Source organism: Parasteatoda tepidariorum, chromosome 6 (assembly GCF_043381705.1).
Source record: "Parasteatoda tepidariorum isolate YZ-2023 chromosome 6, CAS_Ptep_4.0, whole genome shotgun sequence".
Lineage (NCBI taxonomy): Eukaryota > Metazoa > Arthropoda > Arachnida > Araneae > Theridiidae > Parasteatoda > Parasteatoda tepidariorum.
Window position 1 is genome coordinate 57,073,181 of NC_092209.1, and position 22,294 is coordinate 57,095,474.

At 30.6% G+C, this 22,294-nt stretch overlaps 2 protein-coding genes across 3 annotated transcripts in view; both read left to right on the plus strand.

The window, feature by feature from the left end:
- The first annotated feature begins 2,092 nt into the window (after nucleotides 1–2,092).
- LOC107456931 (uncharacterized) lies at nucleotides 2,093–13,429 on the plus strand. Its single transcript, XM_016074927.4, has 7 exons — nucleotides 2,093–2,313; nucleotides 3,445–3,630; nucleotides 5,159–5,233; nucleotides 8,846–8,881; nucleotides 8,959–9,042; nucleotides 11,290–11,392; nucleotides 12,732–13,429. Exons 1-7 carry the CDS (start codon nucleotides 2,248–2,250, stop codon nucleotides 12,974–12,976), a joined length of 795 nt encoding a protein of 264 aa, XP_015930413.1. The 5' UTR covers nucleotides 2,093–2,247; the 3' UTR covers nucleotides 12,977–13,429.
- A 6,564-nt stretch (nucleotides 13,430–19,993) lies between these two features.
- Nucleotides 19,994–22,294, plus strand: part of LOC107456930 (CSC1-like protein 2) — a 36,581-nt gene continuing 34,280 nt past the window's right edge. For both annotated transcript variants that reach the window (XM_016074925.3, XM_071182408.1), the window contains exons 1-2: nucleotides 19,994–20,044; nucleotides 21,331–21,377. In XM_016074925.3, the coding sequence (XP_015930411.3) occupies nucleotides 21,349–21,377 (29 nt within the window). In that variant the 5' untranslated portion in view covers nucleotides 19,994–20,044; nucleotides 21,331–21,348. The remainder of the gene's footprint in view (nucleotides 20,045–21,330; nucleotides 21,378–22,294) is intronic.

A 22,294-nucleotide genomic window follows, 5' to 3' on the forward strand; every position in this document is an offset into this window, starting at 1 on the left:
AACATTCATACTTCACATCCCGTTTCACAAGGAGACCATCACATTCACACATCACGGTAGCCAGCAGATTACCGAAGACAAGCATCATTGTTTGCGGTCAGTGTGCGGGTAGGTGACCACTTGGATTAGTCTGCGTAAGGACCGAGGGTGGATGGTATTGGTCCTCGTTAAACTGTTTTCTTCGCGTACGGGTCGTCGGGATACCGAAGCGGGGGTGCCATCCCCTCTGCAGAGGATCAAAATTGTGATGGCGTGTCTTCGGATCATCCTCAGGGAAGTCAGACCGTCACCAATACCGCACTAGAGCTGCACAATATCATTGTGCAGCTCTATTGCGACGTAAATGAACTACTACAGCATACACCGCTGATCGTAATTTTGACCTGAACCTGAGTACGATCAATCTCTTATTCAGTATCCTCAGAGGTATTGATTATGGGAACTTGGACGACAAGGTATCTCCAGCGGATTTAGCGTACACCAGTCACTATTTTGTACACGGACAGTTTTCGGTCGGTGGGGATCGAATTCACGAACTTCTCACATGGGCCCAACGCGTTACACACCAAGCTATCCCGGTCCCTAAAAATATAGCACAAATTGCAGAAAGACACCAGGAAAAGTATAGAAAAAAAAAGATACATCTAAGGCTACAGTGGCAATCAAACGTCATATCACCACCTTTCAAAGCGATAGATTTATTTTTTTATTGTTACACATGCAGACATGTATGCTCAATAGAAAGACTTCAGAAGCCCCTGTCAAGTCGAAGTAAGGATAATATAAATTAGAGAAGAACATCACAAAGATGCATCCAAGGCTTCAAAATTCGAACCTGCTACCTTAACACTACAGATCATTTTATTTTATTTTATAACCGTCGTTGAACAGCCGACCTAATTTCATGGGTTTACGACTACTTACGTTCAACTCCGTAGCCTTGTAATTTTGAACCAATCCAGAAGACAAGGAAACTCCTGGATCAGTACCCCCAGACGTATTGATTTGTTGTGGGAACATGGAGGACTTTGAGACTCGACAGATTTAACGTGCATCAGTCACCATTTACTACACGCGGAGTCTTCGGCCGGCGAGGATCGAACCCACGACCTCTTGGATATGGGCCCAGCGCCCTACCGACCAGGCTATCCCGGCCCCACTACAGATCATTTGAACAAGATGGCAAGATTTGGAATTGACAAGACTGGTCGGTCAGGAAAGTAAATAACTTTAGTCACTCGTCAATAGTCAATTGTTGCACATTCAACTAACTGATCATAAGACACGGTTCCTAATTGATCACCGAAGACAAGTATCTTTGGAAGTGGTCAGTGAGAGGGTGGGTGACCATTTTGATAAATATGCGAAGGTACCGAGGGTGTATAGTATCGGTTTTCGTTAAATTGTTCTACCATTAAGTGCTCGAATTTGGCGCAGGTCATCGGGCTACCTAAATGGTTAGCGGAGGATCAAAATTGTGATGGCATACTTTCAAATCATACTCAGGGATGTTTTCCAGAATAATTATTTTTATTAATTCATTCTAAAACTACTTACTGGTTTGATAGAGCAGTTTATAAGCTATTTTCAACTTAAAAAACGATTGCGGAGCTTACGAAACTTCATGTTGGCAAGTCTGGCATCCAGCTTTTGAGGAAGACATAATTAAAATAAGCAGCTACAATAGTTTTTAAAATTTCTCTGATGAAAAAAAAATCTCAAAAGTCTTTTTTCATTTGCTAAATATCCGCAAAATAATTATTTATACTTAAATTTCTTATATTGTTTTAACTAAGCTGAATTTAAATCGACGATGATTCATGACTTTTTTGTCTGAATCATTTTGAAGTGGTAGACTTTTTGAGATTTCTTATTATTGAGAGGGTCATATACCCGTAGCACCCATGGAACTAAGAAATATTAATCTATGGAACAAAGAAAGAAAAGATGTCCCTGTGTTACCTCGGGAATCGAACCCGATATTTCCATGCTCCGGAGCATTTAACGGTAGGACAATACCTATCGCCAGCGGTGTCCCCAATTTAATTAATCTAGTTGCCATTGTTCTTCTATGAAATAAGTAGTCGGAAACGTTTCCAAACTAATCAAAATATAAATAGGCGATCGAAATCTTGTTCTAGCTGTTTGATAGTCGTTTTGAAAATGACATTTGCAGATATTGCTCTGCTCATAATTTCCTAACTATAGTTGGTTGTATAAGATTTCAACAAGTCCCAAAGAGAAACGATGTCTTGCTCTTTCTCTCCTAAAGGCTACAAGGCTTTTCTAGTGTGTTGCAATGTCGCTCTTTTGGTAATATGATTGCATATAATTATAATTTTAAAGCGTAATATACATCTATTAAGCTATCAAAGTTTTTATTCATAAAGAAGTTAGTTTTATAGACTGCTTCATATAGATGAGAGTTTTGAGTTAGAATTGAAATGGATGCATTGCTTTTTGTGAAACATTTATCGAATATATTTTTATACTGTTTAACATGTGCATAAATCTTTAAGTTTACGATTACATTTTCTTCATAATTTCTTAAGATATAAAAAACACAGTATCACAGTGATTTACAAGGGAAATTCGTGCAGAATAGAGATGCATAGTGTCCAATTCTTTTTGCAGAACATTAAATATTTGAATTTGATTTATTGCAATAGGTTTGTGTAATAATATTTGAATGTTTTTATTCATATTTAAAAAAAGAAAAAAAATTAAAAATGATTCTTAATTTCTTTTAGTAACAATATTTCTAAAACTTGAAAACTTTTTAAATATATTTTGTTTATTCATTTATTAGTTTTCCGTTATATTTTTGTATTACATAGTAATGTTTTCCCAAGTTTGATCAGTTTTCTTTAAAATTGCTCTTGAAAATCAAATATTATTTTAAGAAGTGTGAAACCTAAAAGAGCAGCTAAAATGTTTACTTTTATCAAATTTAAAAAAGATTGTATTTTTGCGATGTAATATAAATCACTTATGCTGTACAAATAAAAATGTCGATTGATGTTATTACTAGTCTAGATCTGTCGATTGATCTTATTACTAGTTTAGATCTGTTGATTGATGTTATTACTAGTCTAGGCCTTTCGATTGATGTTATTACAGGTCTAGATCTGGCGATTGATATAACAGGTATAGATTTATCAGTCTATACTAGCACAGGTAGCATTGAAGAAATGATTTAATTTTTTTAATAAATCTGACGAATTTATAAATTACTTTTTAGAAACTTGTAAAATTTTTGAAACGTAACACAGTATTTAATATCACATTCGAGAAATTCGAAAATGGACCTCTTAGTACCTGAAACATTGAATACCATTAAACTAGTTTCGGGGGTTCATTTAACATTTTGTGTCAAATTAATATGTTGCTTGTATTCTTATTTAAACTTAAGCTCAGAGTTTTCAAAGGAATATTTATTTACAGTTTGTGGGCTCAGCCATTTTTATATTGGGGTTAAAGATGAAATGGACTGTTGAGTCATTATTGATGACCGTTCCTGTCCTAGCAAAGGCATTCAAGGCAGTTATATCTACTGGATTTTTTGTTTCTGTTGCTGGTATAACAGGAATAACAGGCGCCTGTTATGAAATTCTATGGTTGATTTCAGTGGTAAGTAGGTTTCCTCCTTATGTTCTAAATTTTAAATTTATCATTCCACTGCCATTTTTTATTTCCTTTCTTTTTTGAACAAAGGCGGATGGTGATGGGCGAAATAAACTTGTCTAATTAAATTCTATTTTTAATCTTAGATTAATCTTGTTTTTTGATAATTAACCCATTGCACTCTGATGTCAACTCTGAGACGCCATAAACAGTCAACATTCTAAAATTTTTACACCTTTATAATTAGTAACCACATTATTTTAAGAATTTTAAAAACTGTATAAAAATATTGTCTTCCATTTAAAATAATTTAGTGCTTATATTAGTTCAAATAGTATTTTAAAGTACTCAGAATGCAAATGGCTGTGGTGAAATACCTAAAACTATACAAACAACAGCCACATGATAGGAAATGATCTGAAATACATGAAATGAATGTTGATCGAATAGAGTGGTAGAATGTTTAGAGTGACATTTGGTTTAACTTTACAAGATACCTTTTAAAATATTAATTTCATAAATTTACACTGCAAAATCGATATTTTAAAGAGGGTTTTCTTCGGATTAACAGTAAAATGTCAAATATGTGAAGCATACTAGCTTAAACTTTATTCTTTACTGGCGAAACTCAGAACATGAATTTTTCAATTTTGCACTGTGAATGCCCCATTTTTGATTTCAATGTTTGTCGTATCTGTATATGGGGCCAAATACTACTTGGCATTTGAGCTATAATTTGTTTTCAGAGTTTCAGCACATTTTTAAAATTAAAGAGGGGTTCAACCTTTAATTTGTTTGAAGTAGAGAAAACCTTGTTTGAAAACAACCTTGTTTGTTAACAACCTTATTTGAAATAGACAGCTTCGTACAGAAATTTTTAAGTAATGCAGACAGCAATAGAGACAGCAATTTAAGTAATGATAAAGATTGTTCTATTACATTTCGATTCTTTCTGTTAAGCTTCATATTGTAGTAATTTGTTTTAAAACTGTTTGCTTAGTAATTTGTTTTAAAACTGTTCAATTTATTTTTATGGTCAGAAACTGCATTTTCTCGCTATCATTTATAACTTTTTGAAAAATAAATAAAAATTTAAATAACGAACTTAAATGTTTTACTTAAATGTTTGTTTGACTTCCTTTAGAAATATACCAATATAGATGATAAATAATACTAAAGTTATTTATTAGAAAATTTCGCATTTTTGTTTCATACTTTTTATTAGATCGTACCCCTTTTTAAACTAAAATTAATAAATCAAAATAACTTAACAAAAATTACCCAATCAAGAATATTTTAATTTAAAAATGAAATTTGAATTTTGCCATAAATTTCATACATGAAATTTTTTCATGTTCACATTTTGAAATTGGTTAGTCATAATCAAATTCTAATAATTAGATTCATATTTTAATTTTTTTTTTAAAAATAGGAACAGTTGCATAAAATGAAGCTTGATATTGTAATTTGTAGAAATTGTAAGTTTTTAAATGCAATCAGAATTCTAACAAAATTATTTTATGTGTATTTTTAGCATCTCTTCTTTTTAGCGGTGATTGTAATTATGGAGTTCGCTCTTGGAGTCACTCTGATGGTCATTAAAACAACAGTAAGTGTCTTACATCAAAATAGATTAGTCGTAAATCTAGATAAACGAGTGCATTGAATTAGATTATCAAGGATAAAGAAGTTGAGTTATTTTTTCGATAAAAAATATGGTGAAGTATTTATAAACATTAAAAATTTTGCGAGTAACATTGAAGGAGGAAATAATTATAAATATGAATTGATAAAAGCGTTTTTTATATTCAAATGACTGTAAGTAATCAGCTCATAAGGAAGACTCTAAATTAAAATGTGTAGAAATACATTTTACTGACTTATAAAATACGACAAACAAATGTTGCTTTAGCTCTGCTAGTTTTTTTCTTAAAATTTAATATATCAATCATTTTTCCGTGTAAAATTAGAATTGAGACAATAATTTAAAAAAGGCAATTTTACTGAGTGGAAACTATAAAATTCTGTTTCGATGTATGTGCAGAATTTTTTAAAAAATGTATTGCATTTTTTTACAATTGGATATCAGCAAGCGATGTTATCGTGGCATTTGCTTATGCCGCGATTCAGAAGCTAATCAGGTTCCACATACGCGTGATGACGTTTACAGGTATCTTATTAAATCTGATTTAAAAACTGATTCAGCGTGATGATAAACCTAGCCTAATTGAATATTGGCAAGTGACGTCATCGTAGGTAAATCGTGGCATTTGTTTATTCAGAAGTCAACCAGGTTTGACACGTCGCTTACTGGTATCCAATTAAATCAGATTTAAATTGTATGGTTAAGCATAATCACTTTACTTCCTTACGAATTTAAAGTACCCAATGGCGGTAACGTTAACCCGCCAAGCACAACCTCGTGATTAGGTCCAACCATGCGATTTAATTAGCGTAATTTGGTCTAATTACGCATTCATAGTCTCATAATCATAATATATTCATTCATAAATTTAGAACCATTTTTAAACATAAAATGAAATTTTGCATGAAGCAAAATTTTTCGTTTCGCATTTTAAAAAATTTTAAGTTGAACATTCTTTAGGAATCTCATTTTTTTTTTCATCCTCCAAACTTTTGAGGTTGGAAATTCTTCGAATAATTTTTTTCTCCATTTTTTTCTAAATTTGAAATTCTTCCACGTGTCACTGTTTTTGTTACATTTTCTATTAAGATTTTTTTAGAAATTTTTAAAATAAAGGAGATTTTGATGTGTCAAGTAAAAATCGCTCATACCCCTTCTCCTTTCTCAGCTAAATTAAGCGAATCACAACCCCTTCTCAGTTAGCTATGCACGCAATATTTGAACGACCCCTTGCTATAAAATTTCAGCGTAATTGCTAGTTTTAGTTACCACATTTGAATTCAAAATTCAGATATTTCATTTTCGAACATTTAATAATTTGGACAGGAATGCTTAATTCCGTTCAGAGAGCCGCGATGGCTCAGGGGATAGAGCGTTCGCCTTCCAATGAGGCGAACCGGGGTTCGATCCCGGCGATGGCTGGTCGATACGAATTCCGCATCCGGCTTGCACCGATCACAGTGCTGCTGTGAAATATCCTCAGTTTTAGACGGATCATGAGTTAGTCTCCTTGCCTTCAGGCTAACCGTGGGAGGTTCTCGTGATCTTCCTTTCCATGTAACGCAAATGCTGGTTAGTTCCATCAAAAAGTCCTCCATGAAGGCAAATTTCTCCCAATACTTGATCCAGGAATTCCCTTGTCTTCTGGATTGGGTTCAAAATTACAAGGATACGGAGTTGAACATTAGTAGTCGTAAACCCAAAAATTGGGTCAGCTGTTCAACGACGGTTATAAAATAATTCCGTTCAGAAACGGAAGGTCTCGTAATTTCCTGGTCATTTTTAATTGTTTAACTAAGAAAATGAAAGTTAAATTCGTTTCCTAATGATAAATGAAAAGTAAGAAAAAGTACGAAAATAATTAAGATAAGTTCAAAAATAATTAAATTAAACATTTATTCAACATAGAGAATATTTCCTGTCCAGTTTATTGAGAATGGAAATACACAATAAATTTATAAAAGTAAACATAAAAAAATGGAGAAAATTAAGAATTACCAAATATTTACACGCATAATACACACAAATTTTAATGCTTACACATACATATTTTACAACTAAATATATACTCACAAAATTTATATATATGTATACAATAATTATGTGCATATGGTCTAAACAAAATATTGATTATAAAAAGTATAAAATAATGTATATTTAAACAGTATTAATAGAAATATATTTGCTTGGCAGATGGGCGGGAAAAAAAAGGAAAAAAATATTGCCTGCCTTTCTTAAAGGTTGAAAAAATGTTTGATTATAAATTCATACAATGCACGTCTAAAAATAATGTTTTTAGAGACAGTAATGAAATAGGTAACATGTTAGTTTAGGAGCTAAGTAGAAATTTTTACAATTTTTTCTTGATAAAAATGTGGAATTTCATACATTTCATTTGGTTTAATTTTCAGATATATTTTTTAAATTGCAGGTAGTTTTGCTTTAATGCAAAAAAAAAAAACTTAAAATACGGAAACATATATTATGACGTAATTCACGTTTTTAAAAATGCAAGTGTTTTCATTCTGAAAATGTAAAATTTTAAGGCATTTGTTTTGAAGTGAAAAAGTAGGAATCAAACTTGTTTGTAATCATCTCCCCAGAATATAGTGTTACAATTTATTGATGAATAAAACTAAAAGTAGTATAAAATTCTCAAAATCCTTGCAAATTTTATTTTTAAGACAATAAAATGTTTTCTCGTTCGTAAAATTTAATCGTAAATGTTCATAAATGTGGAGTTTGATATTGAAAAGGTGCATTTTTCGCTATGTCTAGGATAAATAGCTTACAGACGAAATATTTCTTCCAGTGCGACAGTCTTACCAAAGTCAAAATTCTTGATGTTTCCGTCAAAACATTTTGATGGTTTCTGTAGGTTTCATTTCGATTCAGAATGGTCAAACATCATTTAATGGTCATCATCCAACATTTTCCATTACGTGTTCATGTTTTTTATATGCCAACAAACTTTCATCATTCCATGATGGAAAATGCTACTTTAATTCTATGATGATTAACCATCAAGTGAAGTTTGACTATGATAGACTAATAATCCATGATTCGAGATGGTTCATGATGGTTCCAACTACACATTTCCATGATGGTTTAATGATATTTCTTGTTGGTTTTCAAGAATATACCATCAGAAGAGTTTTTTTTTTAATGTTGGACCATCATAAATCAGTTCAGACTCCTACATTGGGATGGTTGTTCATGATTGTTCCACCATTTGATTTCTAAGAAACTGTAATATAAATTTCTGATGGTTCAACACGAACAAATCATCAAAACAAGTTGCCATTTTTATGTTGGACCATCATAAATCAGTCCGAATTCATACATTGAGGTGATGGTTATTTATGTTGGTTATCATAAAAAAATATAATGGTTCATGATGGAATTATTAATGGTTACCACCAAGATTATGTTGGTCCATCAATGAAAAACCATCAGAAATTTTGACTTCGGAATCAACAGTTGGTAAAGAGTTATTTTAGAGTTAAAATATTTCTTAGTGCTCTGTGTAGAACTTAACATAACGTGACAAATACATTCTATTATGTTTGATTTTAGATTGAGAGCTACATTGAGAGTGATGAGTGCAGTTATGTGAGTATGTTCAGTTTAATTTCCAATATTTATGCAGTTATATAATTTTTACTTCATTATTATATCTTCTCTTTCAGTCATGTGCTGTGACTTTAGATGCTGTTGTGCTTGATTATGCTTTACCATCCACTGGACTCATGATGACTATAATTATCGTAGAGGTAAGAACAATATCTTTTATTCCAAATTCTCGATTTATTTGAATCTAAGTCTGAAAAGTAAGAAATAGAACTTTTTATGAATTTCTTACAATGAAAACATGAATTTATAACATGAACGTCTACACCGTGATTTTTCCACAACTTGTGACGATTTTCCAATTTCGTTTGAATGTATAGGCTTGAAAGGACGCTATACCGCGGGAAAAAATTGCAAATTCTCTTTAACCTATATAAGTAATTTAATGTTTTAAGGTATGGAAAAATCGCAGAAAAGTTTCATGGCAAATTCTGCTTCACCTTCATTGGTATTTTAAAATTTGAAGTATATATAATGTGAGTTCAGGTAACCCTAGAGAAAACAATGAAAAATGCTGATGCAAAAAAATAAAATTGCTGATTTTATTTCTTCAAAATGCAAACAAATTATGGCGAAATTACGTAGAATAACGCATTGAGGAAATTATCCTGCAATAATTTTTTTGCAATTTGATATTTTTAAAAAAAATCAGCATTTGAAACATGGTTTACTCTAGGGTTACTTGAACTCATTTTTTCTATACTTTAAATTTTTAAATACCAGTAGAGGGGGAATAGAATTTGCCACCAAAATTTTTCCTGCGGTATAGCGTCCTCTAACCGTTAGATGTTTCTCCGATTCGTCGAAATTCAAATAATAGGGATGTTCATTGTGGATGCTATGACAAAAATAAAAGTTTACGTTCTTTGAAATGCCTGACTGAATTCTTCATATCTTTATCAACAGTTTCGATTTTAAGAATTCGGTGTGACATCACAGCTGGCACTGCTTTCAGAGAATGTATTAACTGTTGTGCTGCAACCAACCTTTTTCTATTAAAATCAATCAAGGCCTTTCATTCAATTACTAAAGTTTTTTACTGGTATTAATATTGCGATTGTTATTAAAATAATGAATTTAAATAAAACTTTTATCTAGTTTGTTCATAATATATGAAGCATTACCACAGTAATGCAATTATTTTATGAAGGAGTTAGACACCAAATAGCTCAGTACTCAGCTCATATAATTTTTACAATTTTAATTTTTTTTAATTCTTTGCCTTTTGTACTGAATAAACTGAAAAGAGGTAGTGTTTGTACGGAGCACAGCTGTGAAACGAAAATGTAAAAAGTATTAATGATATAAAACTACCAAGCATTTTGGCAAAATATAATGAAAATTGCAACTATCAGCGCAGTTTAAAAGAATGGTTTCGCTTAAAATATATAAAAAATTTAGAATTGCAACACTTTGACACTATAGCTGACATGGAAGAAATTAATTCAGGTAAAACTTGTGAAATTTATTTATATAAATTAATTCGAATGGCATAAAAACGCTTAAAAATTGATAGCACTGCAAGTAATTGGAATGCCCTTTAATGGTTATTTTTTTATGGCTTATCGCTAAGAAAAACAAAACACTTTGATGTCAACTCGAAACGAAGCTTTGATTTTATACTAACGAAAATTCTTTGTCAAAAAATTTAGATTTCAAGACTGTAAAATTCAAATATTTAAAAAAATTAAGCTAAAAAAGTTTTTTTTTCTAACTTAGGTAAAAATCATTCAAATGGATGAATATTTTCAACTATTGCATAAATATCTAAATATTGCATCGTTGGAGTAACTTTTCAAATATTTATGAAAAGTGCTTTTCATTTTCACAAAATTGGAATTTTCCATTTTTTTTGTGTTTACATTTTTTGGCATTTTCGTAAAAAGCATTGAGGCACTAGTTAAGGAGAAATAAATCCTCAGCCAATTAGGATGACTGTTATAAACTTATAACAACATACCTGCCAACATTTAATCCTTTCAAGGATGATTTTCCCCAGTGGTGGCAAAATGGAATTCAAATTACAATTTTTGGCAAAAACATTGGCTGTATTATGAAAGAGGTTATGCAGACTACATTATCAGTATTACATATTTATATATATATGCTTATTTTTTTTTTCAGAAATAGTGGTGGTCAAAAAGATTATCAATTAAACAAGGAATATATAGAAAGCATACATTTTACTTCCACTTTAAATATAGAAATAAAATTTTACGCCAAATGCGTAAAAGTTGGCAGGCATGTAACAGTTATAAAAAAATAGCATATTTATTACAAAACTATATTTCATGAGAAGATAGAGCTATTGTAGAATAGATTTGAAAGGATGTTTTAATGATTTTATTGTTTACAAGTTATTGAGCAAGTGCTACTTATTTTAATTCCAGGCTTTGATGATTTATAGTGCTATACATCTTTACTTTCACATTAGAGATTCTTTGAAAACAGGGCAGTCTCCTCGTAATTCTCCGAACCTTCAAATGCTGGACGGTAATTATAATATACTTTAATATATTGTGCAAAAGCACTATTGAAATGTTATCTCATTTATGCACCTTATTTTAATGCAATTTTGATATTAATGTTTAATGAAAAACTCTTAAAGGAACTGTTTCCGAATTTTTTTACCTTCAACTTTTTTATTCAAAAAAGAGAACTAAAACTTTTATGGGACTCTTTGGAAATATAACAATACAAAATTGAGTGTGAGTATCATAATTCAAACTTTAAATTAATTAATAAAATTCAAAACTTAACTCTTCTTGAATTTAAAGTTTGAACTTGCTTTTGCGTATTAATTATAGTAAAATGATTATTATGCTATTACTACCAATACTACAAAGCTCTAATTAGTAACAATTACTACTCATACTATATGTATGCATGTACACAGTCGGACCGCTATTTAACGAAGTCGCTAAATCTCGATAAAAAGTTTCTTATATGGAAAATTCGTTAAATAGAAAATCACAATTTGAAATACTTAAACAACACAGAACAGGTTTTAAATTGATAAACACTAGACATACTTTAAATAGCAATTGATACACCTTTATCTTGCAAATTATTATTTACTATCGAATTGTTTCAAATGATTTTTGAAAATCGGACATTCTACTAATTTGGACCACTTCAGTTTATTTTGAATAATCAGAATCATAATAATCATAATTTTATTCTTAATAATCAGAAAACGCAGTGACTGATTCTACGTAATGAAAATGAACTTTTTAAATTTAGTTAATGATATGTTTGTGCTAAAAACTTACAATATTCTACGTATTCTATTAGTTCCGATACAAAAGTTTATCTCATACTCAAAACTATAGCTTGTTGATTTGATATGGCTACTAGACAAAGGAATGAAATACTCAATGCCGATTTAGGTAATCGGATCAAAAGGCCTCAGAAAAAGTCTCAAAACTGAAAAATATTTTCGCCCCCTTAAATTTCTAAAGCTAGTAAGAGAATTTTTGAAATGACGCATCTGCTTGCTTCTTGGAATTTTGGAGACATCAATGTGATCTTCAGGCAAAAAAGCTCGAAAACACTTGCAATTCAAGTTAAATTGTCTTTAAGTCGACTTTAGAGGCTCTGGATCACACATACGTGATCTCAATACCAATTGCTACGCATAAACTTGGAGTTTACGAGTCAGGGGCAGTTTTTATCTCTTAATCTGCCAGTCTAAAAGGGATTAATGCATTAAAAAAATAATTTAAAATTTAAATATAATTTTAAAAAAATAATTAAAATTTTTCAACGTCTAAACTTAGAGATTTTTTAAATTTTTTGAAAACTTCTATTGATATTTTTTATTCTGTTCTAGTGTCAATGCCGCAGTCACCTTTCCCTCATTCACCTCGACCCGGGTACTCACCTCGTTTAAGTAACAGCCGTCTGGCGCATCCCATGTACTCTCCAAACATAACGCCAGGATATCCCAGTCCACTATTTTCACCAAAACCTCCAGAGTATATGGATTTCGCCTTGTCTTCGGAACAGCAACCACCTTCATACTTTGATGTTGTCCCATCTGACATAAACAGATCGCCTTTGACCAATTTGGCGTGATAGTGCCATTCTAAAAACGAAGTAGCTATTCTACACTTTTAAAAATAGAAGGAAAGTTTGATATGGGAAGGAACTTATTTGTGCCGCCATGCTAAGACTTTAAGAAATCTGACAATTTTCTCAATAGGTTTGAAAGATGAAAAAACAACGTGCTGATCACCATGGCCAGCAATGCAGTTGACTCATGAAATACGATGTTACTGTTTTAAATGTTTTGATGCATTATATTGGATAGCATTAAGAATTTCTGGAAGATTATATTTGTACCATGTGTTTGGTCAGAAAGTTGCTAAGGAATTAGTTTTTATGTAGCTGAGCGTAGCTTTATGGCTGGCTCCTTGTTTTAAGTATTGTATATGTAGATATATATTGTCTTAAATTATTTGCTTGTACCTTGTCTTGTGTATAAAATTGCTTTAAATCAATTACAGTAAAATATATTTAACAATTTGAGATTACCTGTTTATTCGCTTTACTAGATGTGAGTACATTAAATTGTTTCTGGTTTACGAACAATGAACATTTCTGCAGGACACTAATCAAATTCTGTGTGGAGCAGGAAATCTAGAATATAAGGAAAGTACTTCCAATTCGTTCTCGAGTTAGTCTTTGGCATGGCGAATATCATTTTAAGTTTAGAGCAGCTTGTATTTTTAACTCAGTCTATCAAAATAGCTTGACCTTGACACATGTTCATGTTTAGAGTACCTTTTTTTTGGGTCAGAAATTCTGCAAATCTTAATTTTATTTAAAGTAATTTTTGTGAAACACCAATTATTAGCGACAAACTAGCTTAACAGAAAAGTATAGTCTTTTAATCCTTTATTGGTCCATTTTTTTTAGAAATGCTATGTTAAAAGATTTTTGATTGAGATTGATTAAAAAAAATGAATTATTTAGATTATCATAATTTGGAATAAGATTTTTAAGACTATTTTTTTGGTGAGAAGTTGGATCAGATTTTCGAAATTTCGTCTACTGCAAGAAATTGCTATAAATTTTAACTCTTCTGCTTATAAACATTCGGATTTATGAGTTAATAATTACAAGTGAACTTGATTAGAAATGATCAGATAAACGGACGCAAAGCAAGCAAGGGAAGGTAGCTCCCCAATAATAGCTTTCTTGATTCCTCGCTAATCTTTACTGTTACCCACATACGCTTTTCTATACATAGATACCTTCCTTTTTTCTTCTATTTTATGAAGTTTCCAGCAGGTGGCAGTACAAATTATTGGTGGGAGAATAACTTTTCATTAACATTTTAAAGTTAATGAAGTTTGTTGTACGTGTACTTACCACGGCCTTATAAAAGGTTGAATTTTATGTCATATTGATATTTTTTAATGATTGAAGTAAAAGTATAACAGCAGAATCTAATAAATACAAGGTAATTCTTAATTACCACTTTTAACATATATTTTTTAAAAAAGTGTTAAAAATAAAATAAAAAATGCATTATAAAATATTTTAGATTAGAAACATAAAAACAATTACAAACTTTTAAAAATCATTACTGAGGAAGGCGTGACAGGAAATATCTGATGAAGGAAAGAGTCACTGAAATGTAATTATTAGAAATTTCTAACATTTTCGCTAGACAATCAAATTAGTTTTTTTTTTTATTTCGGTCTTACACTTACAGTGATTTGACGGCAGTTGTAATCAGTTTTTGACATCGATTATTAAAATATATGTTAAGTGTGTAGATTACAGAACACCTGTTTGACAAAATGAAGAAAACTAAATATACTATAAGACAAACTTGCATCATTTCAAGGAAATCGGATTTCCGTAAAATAAGCTGTCGCCAGATGCGCACCGAATTTCAAATACGTTCAATATGCAAAATGTGTAGGAAACAAGATTTTAGACAGTGTAGAATTTTACTAAGACATATGTTAAATAGTGCTTTTCTATTAACATCTAAAAACAAATTTTATAATTGCCGCAGACATACATAATTTCGATTTTAAACTTCTCTATTATTGCTTAACTCTTAAATCAGAAGTAATTATCTCTATTAAAATGAGTAATGCTCTTGCCAGTTTTCAACTTACAAAATCTTTTTTCCTTAAGCTACCTTAAGCATGATACGCAAACAAAAAAAGGTAAACAAATTAAATTTAAAATAACTGTTCTTAAAAAATCGATTGAAAGGTCTTGTAAAAAAAAAGCCTTTATCTTAGGACGATTGCGAAATGTGACAGTATTTATTTCAGACTTTATTTTAAGCTTCATCTATATTATAAAATGACAATCAATGATTTTCTTGGAATACAGAAGGATGATTATTACCTTAATAATACCTTCAATAGCTGTAGACCTCTGAGATATCATAATATATCTTATATTACTCAAGGACTAGGATTTCATGGATTACCAGAAAACTTCATGATCAATTTTATTTGCTTTTTGGTAAGATCTAAAATTTATGAAAGCATTTTAGACTAATTTTTTTATGGCACCACTTAACCAGAATTAAAATCGTTAGAAAGGCTAAAGTACTTAATTAGATATTAATACGAACTTTAGGTTAATTAATGTAGTTGCCTTTCCTTGCATTGCATGTCTGTTAGGCGGATCACGCAAAAACGTGACTTAAAAATTCTTTTGAAAAAGAAAAATACGATGCTACATTGTAAAGAGTCACATATGAATTGAGTAAGAGAGTGGATAAGAGGCTGGGATAATCTGGTTGCTAGGGCACTGGGCCCATGTCCAAGAGTTCGTGAGTTCGATCCCAGCCGGCCGAAGACCCCCGTGTAGTAAATGGTGACTGATGCACGTTAACTCTGTCAAGTCACAAAGTCCTCCATGTTCCCATAACAAATCAATACCTCTGGGGGTACTGATTCAGGAGTTTCCTTGTCTTCTGGATTGGTTCAAAATTACAAGGCTACGGAGTTTTAACATTGGTAGTCGTAAACCCAAAATTAGATCGGCTGTTCAACAACGGATATTTTAAAAAAAATAAAGTGGATAAAGGTTTTAAGTGATATTTGAGTAAGTTAGCTTTTAAATTAATTCATTGGCAATAGCAAATAAAGTATTCTGTGTTTATTTCTTGCTGGTTAGTTTCAAATGAGGGAACTCATTTAAACTGTCCCCATCATCTCAAATGATCATTTGATCTCTCTAGTATAGAACTTAAGTAGTACTTTATATTTACCACGGTGATATGCAGCTCGTAAAGAACTAGTAACTAGTCGTATTTAGGTCATACTTATTGAGTTGAAAAGAAATTCCAAACTTTTTTTAAAATCCAAAACCACCTCAAGATCATCGCTTATAGTACACCACAAAGGTCTGCAAAGTTTCAATTCTCGATGAAAATGAATGTTCTAATTGAACGCGAATAAAGGAATGCTGTTGAATAAAATTAACTATTCTCGAGAATTCTAATTTTTTTCTTCAAAAATGTCACTTAAAGCCGTCCTTCACTAGCTCTTCAAATGCGTGATTAAATTGTTGGCTACATCACGATTCGTATGTTCCTTCCAATCTTATTCAGCGCATACTCGTGATTTACAATTTACGTTATTATACCAATCGCATTTATGCCTTTTACTAATCGCGAATCACTCATGGATTATCGCCAATAATGTCAAATTTTGAAGGAAAAAAAAAAGCTTTAAAACTAATCACTATTAGTTTCTGCGATTTTGGTTGCTAGTCGAAAAGGTTGATGGGTCACCGAGTTTTTCATAAAATTTGGGTACTACTGTATTTTAAATTTACTTATAAAATGGCAGTTCGTTTCCTTATTCAATAATACTTTTTTCAGCAAATGCGAAAAATTTGTTGAATAACGAGTATGGCGAGTTTAGATAAAATCTGAAAGGAAAAAGGAAAAAAAGCTCGTGTAGTTATGCATACATGCATTTCTCCCCCCTCCTTATTATTCCTTTCGATTTTAGTTTCGTGAGTCTTTTTTTTAAGTTGGTAGTACCACTTACTCGTACCAAAGTAAAAGTATTGAAAACAATTACGTAGAAATGAAAATATGCTGCTTTCTTTATGCATATTATTCCTTGGTTATCACAATGTTTATGTATCATCAACCACGAATTAAAATAATATTAGTACAAATGTTTTCGTGCAAGAAAAAAAAATTATACATAGTGCCAGATTTTTGGTAATAATATTAGTAGTTGTACTGCGGTTAGAAAATTTTTGAATCAAACAAAGCACCTTTCACTGCTGAAGTTGAATTAAGCTTTTTATAATTCGCATTAGCCATGCTTTAAATTTTTAAGTACGATTAGAATTTGCAACGTGTGTTTCGATCTCATGAGCAAAAATTTAAGAAATGATAGAAAATATCTGAACAAGCAATTTTCACCCTCAATGTATAATGAATTATCAGATCTGTCAAAATCAGGGCAAGGACATTGGATTATCCAATGATTCGATTGCTGCGTTTGATGAAAGGATTAGATGGAATTGAAGTTAATTCTAATACTAGTGAAGTCTGTCTAGAACTCTGAGTAAAAAGAAATCCGGAAATCTGTACACTGCACTATTAATACATCTATACGTTTTTCTCCTTTAACGTAATCATCAACGCGAATTAACTCTCAATTTAAATGCTTTCATGTTAATTGATGAATCAGTTTTTTTCAGGTGCTATTCTCCAATCCACCTTTAAAACCTTGAATAGCGTGGTTGCCGTATTTCAGACGAAATAACAAGTGTCCACTTTTCATTTTGGCGAACATTATGTGCGTTATTTCCACAAATATTTCAAAAGCTCAAAATTTCAATTAAGTTACCAAAATAATAAGAAAAAATAGAAAGAGAGACGCATAAACTTTAAAGCTTATATACTTAAATTAATCGAAATATCACTTGAAACTTTCTCTCACCAAGATTTAACTGTGCTGTGTAAAATATTAGTGTTCAGATTGCTAAATCTACTAAATAGACCATAATATTTGAGATGCTAGAAGCACTGGTTAGAGTCCCTGTGTTTAACGTAGTTAAAAAAGTATGGCGTTCAGGTAACAATCTTCGACATGCTAATAGCTAAGATTTTCCTTAAAAAAAAAAAAAATTCTCTCAGAGACTTCGAGTGGAGTTATTGACAAGATATCCTGTTAACCTCTAAATTATAAATATTAAAAGTGCAGTTAGCATTATTTTGATGCAGAAGAGTAAGAAAGCGAGATCTGAGTGTAACTTCACCAAATGTTGTTAACAACTCCGCCATTTTTCTCTTTCGGATATCTTTGAAGATGATTTCGAAAACATCTATAGTTTGTCTAAAGTAATAACTCCCCTAGCCATTCGTCTGGACCTGTGCGGTGACTATGGTAACGAGGTATAACTATTTTAAGTAGGTAATTTTTTAGGACAGCCTTCGGCTCAAATCAGCGAGAGAAAGGGAATCTTTTTCTTCGGTCTACAGTGTTAGCCCTAGAGTGAAGAGAAGCTACCCTCCTTGAAATGCGCTATTCTTGTTTCCATAGCAGCAAACGACCTCAGACTTTGTGGTGGGGGGAGTTCTTAATGTAGACAAACTATAACTACGCTATATGATGGAAATTTAGCACGTAATAAAAATAACTACGAGAGCTGTTTTTCAGTAAGGACCGTTTTGTTGTGTACACTAATAGGTGCGAGTGCATGTGCCGTGTCCTGGCATTCCTTGGGAACAACTGTGCTCAGTTACAGCTGTGTAGGTAACCAGTATGGTCAGTTCTGCGTGTTTAAAATGCTCAAGTTTAACAAATCACCCTCCGCGTATCACCCGCGTCGGCAAAAAACCTGTCTGCTGCATACATTCACCAGCAGATTTGTGAAGTTTACAAAGCTCTCTACTGGCATGCTAGACGGAAAATTTTGCTACTCTATGACAATGACTCTCTCCACAGCTCAGTCCCGAGCTTCATTGGACTCTTTCGACTGGGAAGTTTTGGACCACCCCTCAATACAGTCCAGACCTTGCGCTAAGTGATTCTCATCTTTTCCGATGTTTCAAACATCATTTTAGCTGCAACTAGTTCAACGATGACGAAGACGTGAAAATGGTCGTGACCTCTTGGTTATTATAGCAGCGGTGATTTACAATGAGGAAGGTATTCTAAATCTAGTTGTAAGATATGATAAGTGTTTAAGCAAATTCGGCAACTATTTTGAAAAAATGAGAAACGTATGTAGAATCAGAAAATACATTTGCTTCATGAAAATTTTCTTTCGTTTGGTATTTTCAAACAGCTCTTACTTAAAAAACAACCCTCGTAGTTAATTTCAAAATCAAAAAAAGAAAGAAAAAAAAAAGAGAGAGAGATTGCTGATTGCTGAGATTGCTTTAAATGTGTCGTTTGTATAATTCTTCTTCTTTCTTCCTTTTATTTAAGTGATGTGAAAAATTTTTTTATTTATTTTTTATTTTAGACAATTCTTGTTATTTTCTTCCTGTTGAAAGAAATCGCATATCGAGAACACAAGGAAGGCAAAATAGGGCAAGTGTTTGAGATGGTTACAGAAAAGGATTTTTTAAAAAAGTTTTTAGCAAATTAAGAAGAAATTTGTAATGTATTTATTTATTTGTTGTTATTGCATAATTTTGCTTCTAGCAAAAGTTAAATAATGCATAAACTTACGCAAAAGTTTAAAGCTCGGATACTCAGATATTTTACTTGCTTGTAAACCTTTAATTAAATAAGTTTACTGTTTCTTTTTTCTTTCTTTTTTTTAAATTTAAACTAGTTTTTTATTTTAAAAACATTTATTTTTAAATAAATACTGTTGTTTTGAGACAGTTTTACAATTACAATTACTATTTTTATATTTATTTCTGAAAATTAATTTTAAATAATAGTTATACTAATAATTTGAGTCATGTATAAGCATAATATTTATTAAAATAAAATTATCAAAGCGAATTGTAAAAGGAAATTTTCTATATTTATATTTTCATATTTTCCTTATAATTTGCTGGGACGCGGTGCAGAAGTTAATTTAAATTATTAGTTTTTTAAATAAAGTAATTTTGTTCATTTATTTAATAGTTGGCTTGGAATTTTGTATAGAAATGGCGATGATTACTTTCTAATTGATAAGGTATGTTTTCTCTTTCTGTCTTTTGATTGTGGATAGTTGTGTGTCACACAAAACGTTTAGAAATTATGGTTTATTTTATAACTGAAAATTTAAAAAAAAGAAATTTTTTTTTTAGGAATAACTATAATGAATATATGAATAACTATCTTTATGAAAGAAATTTTTGTATCACTTGCGAATATGTAAAATTGTGAATAAGTGAAAACATTATACGATATTATTTTATTACTTTATTACAATATTATTTTATTGCATTATTACAATATTATTTTAATACTTTATTGCGATATTTTTGCACATTACATGAAAAAATATCGGGTTACCCAAAAAGCAACTAATTATTTGAAAAATCTATAATAATAATAGTGAAAAAAAAAAAGAAAGTGCCGAAATTTCAAATATTTACAGTTTGCTGCATTATATTTAAGAAAAAAGTGGACGATAAACGATTTTCCAAAAATTTCAAAACTAGTTTTAAAGCTCATCATCAGTTGGTGCTGCTCAAAAAATCTGTAAAACACTATTCTCAAAACAATCTGTGACATGCAGCAACAAAGTGCTGTGATCAGAATACAAAATAAGTATACACCTATACAAGTAATTAAATTGGAATGGTTTGGTATGCTACAGGAAACATCGTGTTATTGTATTTGTGTTAAGTCTTTGTGTAAATATATAGTGAAATATTTAAAAAAAAATTTCAAATAATCCTTGTGAAAGAAGATAGGCTGTGTTACTTTAGCGAATTGGTACTTTGTCGGGCTTGGCTTACTCGAAATAGAATGGAAAGAACAGTTGCTAATGTAAACATATGCCACATTTCAACAACCAATCAGGATTGAAATACGCTGGTCTCCCATTATCAATACTATTTTAATAAATTTTTTTGCTGATGACACCAAAAAAAAAAAAATTTATGTGGGAATACCGGATTTTCCTACCAATAAAAATGCATCGATAGCAATGGAAAACTGTGCTATACCATTGCGTTTTTATGTTATGTAGAAAAACTGTTTGCTAACATAAAAAAATATTTTAAGAAAAGTTACGTGATTTAAATTTTTTACAATGTTACAGCAAATTGAGCAATATTACAGCAAAGTGAATTTTGATAACAGTAATAAATTAAAGTTAGTAATTTTCACAAGTAAATAGTATTTGATATATTTAAACAGAAAAAAAAACCTGTTGCTCTCACACTAATATTTCAAATTAAAATTTATGGTAAGGAACTATGACTGCAAAACAAACGCAGAAGAATTAATATTATCTTTATTGCATTGCAGAAGAGATCTTTTCATAATATGCTTCGTGAAAGTTTCTTTGAAATCAGGTAAACTCAGTTAATTTATTATTAATTCTTAGTTTTTGGATGACGTTAGCTTTTATAAATAAATTATCAAAAAAGTGTATTAATATGATTTTCCATATTTAAATATAATATTCTAATATTTGAATCCATAAACGCCTAATTTTAATCTAATCAACTTGAAAATGTCCTTTTCCCAATAAAGCAATATACTTAGAGAGTATTTTTTGATATTAAATCAATCAGCATCAACAGTTTGTAAATTATCCTTATTTCAAAAGCTAATTTTAGGATAATCTAACTATCGATCCATTTCTCTCTCTCTCTCTTTTCATCATTTATCCGAAGACAAGGCTAAGCAGGGAATAGTATTTTCACCCACAATTATAATTCATTTTTTATACTGAATTTAATAATAATCGACAAATATTCAAATTATAAAGTATACAAACTTTTATATAATTTAGTATGATGTTTCAAACTTAGTATGTAATGTTTTTAAGCTATGAAAGAAAAAATCTATGAAGAAATTTAATCAGACTAAAAATCATTACACAAAAAAAAATCAATTTTAAGCGAAATATTTTCAGTTAAATTAAAAAATGATAAAGTGACAATAAAAATTGCAAGTATTGCAAAATATAACGTTACTTTATTATGCTTATAAACTAATTAAACTTATCATTTGCATATATATATACTGTTTAGCGGATATAATCATGTGGGCTGATGAAAAGATTATATCTTTTTTTTCCGGTTTTTTTAAATAAAACTTCATCCTTTTTTTTCTTTTTTTTTAAACTGTTGTTTGTTACTTTTTACTTATTATTCCCCCCCTTTTTTCATATGTCTATAATTTTTCTTTGTTTTATCTTCATTTTGATATATATATATATATATATATATATATATCTATATATATATATATATATATAAACAAT